Source organism: Diadema antillarum, unplaced genomic scaffold (genome assembly GCF_040938485.1).
Source record: "Diadema antillarum isolate AM-2024a unplaced genomic scaffold, OU_Dant_1.0 scf00000003, whole genome shotgun sequence".
Classification (NCBI taxonomy): domain Eukaryota; kingdom Metazoa; phylum Echinodermata; class Echinoidea; order Diadematoida; family Diadematidae; genus Diadema; species Diadema antillarum.
The window spans coordinates 2,409,907-2,420,047 of NW_027270892.1; the positions used below are offsets into that span (position 1 = coordinate 2,409,907).

Below are 10,141 nucleotides of genomic sequence, written 5' to 3' on the forward strand. Positions count from 1 at the left end.
CTAAATTAGCAATGGAGGGAAGAATTTCTGGTAAGAGACCACAGGGAAGACCACCAAAGAGATGGACAGACTGTGTAAAAACAGACTGTAGGAGCACAAACATATGCTCACTAGTAGAAGCCTGTCATCTAGCCAGCAACCGCCAAGAATGGCAGGACATCATGAAGCGGATGCCACCACTCAACCCTTTGTTGGAGTGAAAGGCATAGGTCAAGGTAGGTCAATTATACTTCATAATATTATTCGCATAATTTAGGAAGGATCGGGTACTCTCAACAAGTTCAGTTCAAAGTGGCTGTCACTCCAACATTTGTTTGTGTAATTGTTCACGAGAGAAATATTAAGAAAAAGATGAGAATATGGTTAGATGTTTTGAGCTTTGTATTATGTTGACATGGAGATAATAAAATAGTCCATGGAGGGCTAAAAATTTTGGAAAAAAGACTAGCTGTAATTGTGGAATTTCTCATGAATATGTAATAGAGTGTTCAAACCCTGGCCATTGTTCAGGACCATTGTCTGGGTGTTACCCACACACCCCCGTACACACCAATTGACCCCTGTGCAAAATTTGTACAAGGGGTTGAAAAATAGAGCAAAATCTGAACCCTAACTTAAAATTCAATCTTGAATTAAGTGAAACTGAATTATGCTTTCATTTTTAAATTGCCTCCAGCAAAACTGTACAGTATTCAGTTATTGCTCATAACAATTTCAGTGTTATCTGATCTATAGTTTTGGAACTATTGAAGATCGAAGGTGGGAAATGTTTTTGTAACACCTAGTAGGAGTATAAAATGTATGCGACCGTTTCTGGAACGTCTAGTTTCTTGTCCACCAAAGCTTTTTTTATAAGGTGAGATTTAGCACATGGATACGTTTTAAGGTTTCATTAGCTGAGATTGGAAGGAAAATTAATGTGTACTGTTAAGATGTAACTGAAAATTGCGAGATGTCATTAAAATGGAAATGCATAATGTAGATATTAAGAAAAAAAAAACCCTTTTGGTTACTTGCTAATACAAACAGTGTCAATAGACTGGCAAAAGAAAAACAAAACAAACATAAAACAAAATTCGTTCCAAATTATAATGTGCATCTGAATGACAGCTGTTACTTAAGTGAATTGTAACAAATATCTCTGCACAATTTGCAGTCATTAAACCACAGAATTTTTCCTTCGAGCTCAGTACGCAAGGTTAATTGCCTCTAGTGTTTTTACCGATTTCATGTGAGCGTTTTAGGCATAATATTTGTGGTGCCTTACAAGAAAATTTATCATACTCTTCAGTGTCGGTGTAAAAAGCGAAACTCGAAATTTCAAAACTAATTTGGAATAATCATACGACAATGTAGTGTTCACATAATATGCACATATCGTGTTAAATGACCTCCCTGAAAAAATATATATATTTGCAAACTGTCTATATGATATGTGTCTGTCTCACTCAAATTAGGACCTAAACATGCAAACAAAAGTCTAACTCCCAACATCCTCCCCAATCTAATCCAACCAGCATTAAGATTTCATACGATTATTCCATAGTTAATCCCAGCGGAAGAGAGGGACCATTCTGAGGGTGACTGAATGTATGAGGGATGTTATTGGGAGTTAGACTTTGTGACTACAGTACTATATCTAATAGATTTGCACTTGTCATCGTGACCAATGGATTTGTTACAAAAACTGTTCAATATCATCATTTAGGATGATATAAAAAACTTGGTGTTTCTCTTCGAAACGGAAATGTTCAGTGCAAATTGGACTTTACGCTTTTGTAGGCATTTTTTTAGGGGGGATCTGACCCCACCTACATGAAATGATTTATGTTTATTGAGGTAATATTGTGACGAATTTCCCTTATTATCTAAGTAGTCCTTTTCTTTTCTTTGGTCACGTCCTCGTTTTGTAAGGGATAATGACGTGAATTTGAAGAGATAATTCTGTAAAAACATGGAAGCAGCACCATTACTTGAACAACAGCGCAACATTTCAAATCAAACATGCGAGAATTCATTTTAAGATAACAAGTATGGTACTGTTTCACCTACAAGTACGTAGTTGACGTAAATTCCTCTGATCCTTTCTGATTTAGAGTAGGAATATAGAAAATTGTAGTGCTACATACTTTTCATGGTGTATTCCGCATAGTGAAAAGCCTCTGATAACAAGATGTCTCTCTGCGCCTCTAACGAGTATGGGCTCGGCAAAATAAGTCCTGGTTATCAAATTCATCTGCTCAGCAATAGAATATACACCAGTAAAGTGTAAATAGTCACCAGGTATGATCTTTGAAATAGAAATGAGCTAGGCGTAAGCACAGTCTTTGTATGTACTTTGAACATCGATCATAATTTTGCAGCCATTCTGAGGAAAAATATCCGATAAGGATCCCTCGACGTATCTGTATGAGTATGAAGTTCAAAGTCCTTTGGAAACTTGAAATAAGGCAATCGATGAGTTATCAGCTACGTAAACATATCCCCTAACGATTCGTTTCCAATGTTAATGACGGCTACACTACAGTTGTACAAGTTCTTATCATGTAGATTGTCGCAGGAGATAGTCTTTGCTTTCAAACTTTATTGGGACCCTGTTTCATTGTTATAATTTGACTCGATAAATGCTTTATTTATGACAAAGGAAATGATGAGACAATACACACGAAGACCTTAATTAACGACCCTTATCATGCAATATAATGTTTGCACTCACGTATGCGTACAATTAATGCAGTCAAGCAAGAAGAGCTGGACTTTATTCCAGATACATGTGCATTATATATCATTTCCCTTTTGACATTTAGCTCGCCGGGTTCGTGTTTAATGACAAACCTGTACGAGTGCCACGTTCATTTTGTCACGCACGAATTGTTTATTCATCTTGGAGGTTTACATCATAATACAGGTATATGACTGATGCCATTTTAGGGGTTATCTCTCAATTGCACAGTTTTACTTGCTTGCCTGTTGCTAAATCTTTTGCTGGAATACCTGGCAAAATGAATCTAGGGCTATGCTTCCTAAAGATACTCTAAGCTCATCAAAATGTGATGCATGTACTAATGAACCTACCGTATTTCTGCGTGTAAATATGATGAATATTCTGTGGAAAACGTCTCAAGTATATTTACTTAATAAAGGTCACTATTTTTTGGAAAAAAAATTGATGAAGTTCGTCTATATTTGAACGAGAATGAAGTAGATGTGTTTGCCCTAAATGAAACGAGAATGGGTGATACTGGATTGCGAATGAAATATCTGTGCCCCGATATACATTGTTCACAGCGACACAGAGATCGAATGGGAAGTGGCGTCGCAATCTATGTGAAAATAGTATCGAGTTTCTGATCATTGACCACGATGGGTTATCTCAGTTGGAAGCTATATGTATCAAATTACGCCCCGCCAAATCAAAACCTATATATTGTATTTTGTTGATTATATAGTACAGGTAACCGAAGGCCAATTTATAGAAGTTTTGATTTCTACGAAAATTTACTCCAGTTTGTTGACAGCTTTAACGCAGACATCATTGTTGTGGGAGATGTAAATTGTGATATATTAGCCTGAAAACACAACTCTGTTCGAGCTAAATATGTATGTCTGCGTGAATAACGTTTATTCTATGTGGAGCAGGTTAACACAAGCGAACCGACAAGAATGACAAACAAATCAGCTACTCTGATAGATCATGATAACTAACAAAAGGGAATGTAAAGTCATGTCGTATAGGTACGAGTGATCACTCAATGGAAAGTAGTATCATTTAGATCTGATCCACGTTTGACAGAATATTGAAATGTTTACAAAATTGGTGTGAACAGCTTTAAACACGATCTTAGAAATCAACCATGGCAGACTGTGAAAAATTAACCAAGCTTAGGTGATGCGGTGTGTAAATGGAAGAATTGTTGATGAAGATAGTTAATAAACAAATGCCCATAAGAAGAAAACTAGGGAGAAATCAAATTTGCCCTTGGATGAATTCATGAATTCATAAAGTCATGAGAAGTAAGAAAATTGAAGAAAAAGTTTTATGTGAAAATAATCCAACACAGGCATGGAAACATTAAAATGATTGTTATACAGTAAGAAATCTTTCAATTCATTGCCCCGTGAATATAATGAATAGTTCACAAATACATTTCATTCCTTTTTTTCTGATATTGGTCAAAGTTTATCTGAATTGATCCCACTTGACACTTATAATGATGTTTTTAAGATCGATGATAGGTATGTTAAAAACGAGTTTGATTTGACTACAGTTTCTGAAAATGAAGTTTTAACTAAATTAAGCAAATGTAAAAATAAGAAGTCAACTGGTCTTGATGGGATATCATCGATCATTCTTAAATAAATGTCTGCCAAAGAAATCACATCAACTCTCAAATATTCAATCAATAGGTCAATTTCTAAGAAAAGCTGTACCTTCCTTATGGAAAGTATCAAAACTAATCCCGTCGTTTAAAAAGGGTGATAGAAACCTACCAGATAATTACAGGCCAATATCGATGTTTCCTGTAGTTTTTAAAGTAGTGGAACGTGTTGCATAGTGTTATACTGTATAGGCAGTTATGATAACGAAAATGCACTGATATTTTGGCAGCGCAATAGTCTAGATTTTGACGACAACACTCTTTACATGTGCTCTACGCTTAAGTCTTGCGTCCACTAGAGTGTGGACAATACGGGGAAAGTAAATTTAGTAATTCCGCATTCATTCGGTAACGTCTCCCCATGTTCTTTAAAGAGTCCGTTTACTGTCTTTATCATTCCAATCATGTCCGGGCGTTTCCGTACTTTCGGGAGAGAGAAAAGTTTCCGAATTTTCATCGAGACCAAAAATTGGACGCGGAGGGGAACTTCCTGACACCTTCGGTAACTTGTCGTGAAGACATCGTCAGCACATCCCGCCTTTCCGTCACTTCTGCCCCTTCCGCAAACGCTCCTGAAGAATCCTGCGGTGCTGGCAGCTTTCGCGTAGGAAAGCGGGAGACACCCCGAATGTTTTGACAGCGCGGTGCTGATGCGGATAGAAAAATATAAGTGCGCGAAGCCGCTGCGGGCATTTGTAGTCAAGACACAGAATAGTCAAAATATTCATAGGAGCAAAAGGATTTTGAAAGTAAAAAATTCATGCAGTATTATGCCTATGAAACACAAAAAGACAAAGAAGGGGGCGAGATCCCCACCCTAGCCCCGCAGCTGAACTTCTTTTCCTCTGATAAGGAACAGGTAAATGTCAGCATTCCCCGGCGCCCAATGAAGAAGGCACAGCAGAAGACAGGGGATATTATTATTTTGTGAACAGTACCTAGAAAGAAGAAGAAAAGCCCTCCCCCAGCTCCTAGTAATTATTGTTTTGTTTCGCTCTTTTCACAAATCTTTTCCACTTAAGGGATTTTCAATGGTTGCTATCACATAATACATCGTTTCTTTCGTTGCAAAAGCTCAAAACCCACAAAAGTAGAACTAGGTCAAAACGATTTTTTTTTTATTTTTATACTTACTTCAAAGTTCTAAGCTCTTAGCTTAAAAAATCATTCAGCTTGTTAGAATCGGACCATCCTTACCCATTAAAAAATTGACTGAAACATGAGATACTCAGGAGATACAGTTTCATGAATGAAAGAAAAAGAAAAAAAAAGCAAATTTAACGATTGGGATCGCTTCGACGTGCTCTGCAGAAGCAACAAAGCAATCAATTTGTATTTCAAGGTGAAAGAAAAAAGCATGTCCGAAAAAAAATATATGGTCCAGAAATTCTGCTGATATCTCAATTTCTGTTTTGTTTCGATTTGAACAGTAAGTAGAGAAAATATTTATCTCCCAGCTAAGGCAAACTGCAAAAATAAGGCAAGCTTAATTCCGGCTGGTGTGACCTCCGTTACGGCAAACAAAAATCCAAATTTTGCGCCGAATTTATAACCTTGCATTTTTCTTTATATTGTACGCATATCTAACGTATGTTGTCGGAAAGTCATCCTGATTGTCCTAGTTTATAATGTTACCACTCCTGGGCCCCGTTTTATCAAAAGATAAAATCGATTTCAAATTTCCTTACCACACAGTCTGCCGCAGATTTACATTTGAAATCAACTTTATAATCGATTTTAACTCTTCATAAAACAGGGCCCTGGTGTGATCTTAGATGTTCCCGCGCTGTCCGAGTACAATCAGCACTAGCAAGTTTTCGCAAGCTCGACGCGACCGGTAATTGAGCGTGCCGTGTGCAAAATTTGCTTCTGCGCATGATCAAATCCGAGAAACGTCCCGTCCTGGGGGAAACGAGTACGGTACGGTACCAAACTAGCGTTCGGTCCCGATGCTGGGCAGCAGCCAGCCAGCCAGCCAGCCAGTCAGCCAATCAGCGATCTTGTCCCCACGCCTCGTTCCGTCTAAACCGGAAAGCGACACTGCTTATACCTCCATCTCACTAGACGGCGATTCCGCTACGATCATCATAAATCAACAAAGCGCGGCGGATCGTGGCTTGATCGCTTTAAATCTTCTCCATCGTATCTTGAGCGGTTCAGAGGCGCGGATGGTCGCTACCATCGCCATGGTCGCCGCCAAGTTTCGAACATGCCCAAAACTTCCGTAGCGAGAGCGCCGTGGTTTTAGAGCGTATCACAATCGCCTCACGAGCGCATTAAAAGCGCCATATTCGTATCTCTGACGGGGTAGCAACGCATAAAGTGTAACTCAACAAGCGCATCGAAAGCGGCCCCATCGCTCATGAAAATTACCACTTTTACAGTATTACGTAACAGGAACCAACCACAAACAAAAGAGATGCACCAGACCAGGGAGGTGGATATGGAGAAAAGCGTATGAAATTCCGTTTTTCCACGTACACTCAGTACGAATCTACTCAGTTTATCAAATTGTTAGTCATATACCATTGCAAGTTAATGAAAGTAGATTAAGTTACAATCTTTTCAAAATCTTCACAAAATTGGCTCATTGTAGGATATGATTTGTAGTTTGCTCCTAGTTTTGTAGTTTGTCCTTGAATATTATATACACATTTACCCTTTTAATTGAATGGATGTCTTATAATTAATAGCGAAATTTCACATCAGGAGAGCATTTCATGAAGCATTTTGTCCGACAAAGTTGTCGGACAAATTTGCTCTCGGCCAATCAGATGCAAGGATTTCAGTAGCTTGTAACAGTTTGTCAGAAAAATATCCGACCAAACTGCTTCATGAAATGCCCCCAGCTTCTGACTGGTGTGTTCTAGAATGCTAAGATGTAAGGATGAAACCATAGATTCTGCATATCCATGTTGGTTTGACACTGACATCTGACTGAAGAAATTCATTCATGAAACCCATTTTATATACCCCGATCGCTTGAGATCGTAGCATGACAGGGTTCCCACAGAAATTTGAAAACAGAATTCCATGACTTTTCCATGATTAAATTGCTGCTTTCCATGACTTCCTTTCTGGCGCGGTTTCCAAAATCAGACACGTTATGATGGCCTCCACCTCCCCTCACATCTGTTCCACCCACTATCTTACTCATGACATGTGCATCTATATATTATCATTAGTATATGTCCCGGGAGTTATGTAGAATTTGGGATGTCACAAAACTGGGAAAAATGGAAATCATGAACACCAATTATAATAGCAGAGTATGATCACAGAGTATGAGAGTTGCGAGATACGACAAACTGGAAAGCTGCCATAGCCAATTCAGAGGTAAATGCAATTCCATGACTTTTCCATGACTTTTCACAAATTTTCCAAATTCCCTCCTTTTCCCTGACTTTCCATGACCACAAATTTTTCCAGGATTTTCCAGGATTTTCCATGACTGTGGGAACCCTGCATGAGCCCGGCGTAAACGTACTATCACTGTCGCTCCGATCGTATCACTGTTGTAGCGAGGTCTTGATAAGCATACGTATATCGCAAAACAGTCGGTTTGATTGCAGAAGTAGTGCGTCTCGTCGGCCAACGTGGCATGTTATGAGTCGTATTATCATCGTGGCACTATCGCCTACAGCGCAGGTGGAGCGTAGAGAAACCGTAGTGTAATCGCCTCGGAGGCCAAGAATGGAGACGGACGGTGATCGCGCCACGATTTGTAAAATTTTCACAGATCGCCATGGTCGCCATGGTCGCCTTCCTAGTGAGATGTGGCCTTAGATATGGGGACGGGAGTCCGAGTGCGGGGACTGTCACAGCTGCATTGCTTCCGCGCACTTTCGGTCTTCCCGTCGTGTAGCGAAAACTCCCTATTATTCCGAGGCATGTCGCACTTCCTGACTGATTCCTAGGACGCTCCTAGGAATGTCTGCAGTCAGTCTGCAGATATTCCTAGGAATTTTAAAGGACAAGCCGATTAGCATACTTTTTCCGTACTTGCTTCCGCAACCCTCCCTAGTCATGTCGGGGCTATAAGGTCACGGATGATTGGCTCAATGCAATGGACAAACAGTGTTACACCGGTGCAGTGTTCCTAGATGTCCGAAAAGCATTTGACACGGTGAATGATAACATTCTTTTAGAAAAGTTGAGGAGTGTAGGATTTAGAAATTTAAATGCAGTATATTAAGTGATTTAGGAAATATTTAAGAAATCGAAGAATTGTGACATAAATTGATAATAAATATTCACGAGAAGAATGTATTCATATGGTGTTCCGTAGGGTTCCATTCTTGGCTATTACTGTTTGTAATCTATGTAGGGGATATGGTGAAAAAGGTTGACGTTCGTGATATTCATCTGCTTATGCTGACGACACAGTGTTATCTGAAAGGACCATTATTGCCAAGGTATTTCTTTCTTCTTCTTTTTTTGTTTCAAACAATATTCTATTTTGATTCCATCATCCATTCTTGATTACAATGTGAGCATTCAGTTATTGCTAGCTGCGAGACATTTCAAACATATTACAAAATATTAAAAATGAATTCTTAGGATTGCCATTGTGTTAGTTTTTAATCATTCTACTATACAAAAATATTTACACAGTAACTGCGTTCTTAAATATACTCATCCCCGCAAAAAATAATTTGGAATAAAATCGATTCTTGACAATGGGTCAACAAAACCAATATATATGTACAATATACAATACAAAATATACCCATTAACTGCTTTCAATACTCGTAAGAGTAGTAATTATTATGTAGTGGAATCAATTATTATTAAGGGGTCAGCAAAAAGCCTGCGTACGCCTATGTACATGTACACACATACTTATGTACACACACACACACACACACACACACACACACACACACGGGTATTGCCCCACACACAGATATAGCACACTTTCGTACAGGTATTGCATACCCATGTACACACACAGGTATTGCCCAAAGCGCTCGATAATCACAGTTTCAAAATGCTGCACAGGCTCCAGGCCAGACCATGGCATCGTAATTCTCAACAGATTGGTTGGAAGAAGCCTTGAGAGATTATTTCATTTGTGGCCGAGGAATGATGACGAATCCATACACGATAATCTATTTCGAAAACTATATGAACATGAAGGGTAAACAGATCCTTCAACATTTTCTTCCAAGGAAAACAAAAAACAACGCTGCCTGTTTTTTTTTTTCATTGCAACTGATTGACATGATTGACTGAATAGGCGTTTTCACATCAGCCCGATGTTTCGAAATAGCCCGTTATTTTCTGACTTGGGAAATTAACCTGATCACGAAATAGCGCGCTATTTGATAATGTGAACACAAATTAGCGCGCTAATTGTATCGCTTTGATCGGGAAAATTTCTCGAGTCCAACTCGGGAAATTTCTGAAATAGCGGGATAACATAGCGAACTAGCGCGCTATTTGATGATGTGAAATCGCCTCAAGAAACTAGATTTAAATTTGTAAACACAGACAAATTAGTCTATACGTGTGCAAAATATGTCAAAGATATATAGGACAAGTAGTTACCAAGATACAGGACGAAGAAACATTTATGACCTTTGACACTAATGTACCTACCAAAGACGGTGTCTGATGAATTAATTCTTCTTTTTATGAAATGATGTGCATGAAATGGACTAAGCATGTGCAAAATGTGGGGGTGAAAGGGCATGTTTTTCTTGAGCTATTGCAAAGAAAGTCACCGAAAGAAAGACATATCTCCCGACATTGAAGCTAAG

At 38.7% G+C, this 10,141-nt stretch overlaps 1 protein-coding gene across 1 annotated transcript in view; it reads right to left on the reverse strand.

Moving 5' to 3' along the window:
• Window positions 1-2,346, reverse strand: part of LOC139734994 (protocadherin Fat 1-like) — a 127,029-nt gene extending 124,683 nt beyond the window's left edge. Inside the window, exon 1 of the mRNA XM_071645804.1 lies at window positions 2,130-2,346. Coding sequence (XP_071501905.1) covers window positions 2,130-2,136 — 7 coding nt within the window. The 5' untranslated portion in view covers window positions 2,137-2,346. The remainder of the gene's footprint in view (window positions 1-2,129) is intronic.
• Window positions 2,347-10,141: the final 7,795 nt, after the last annotated feature.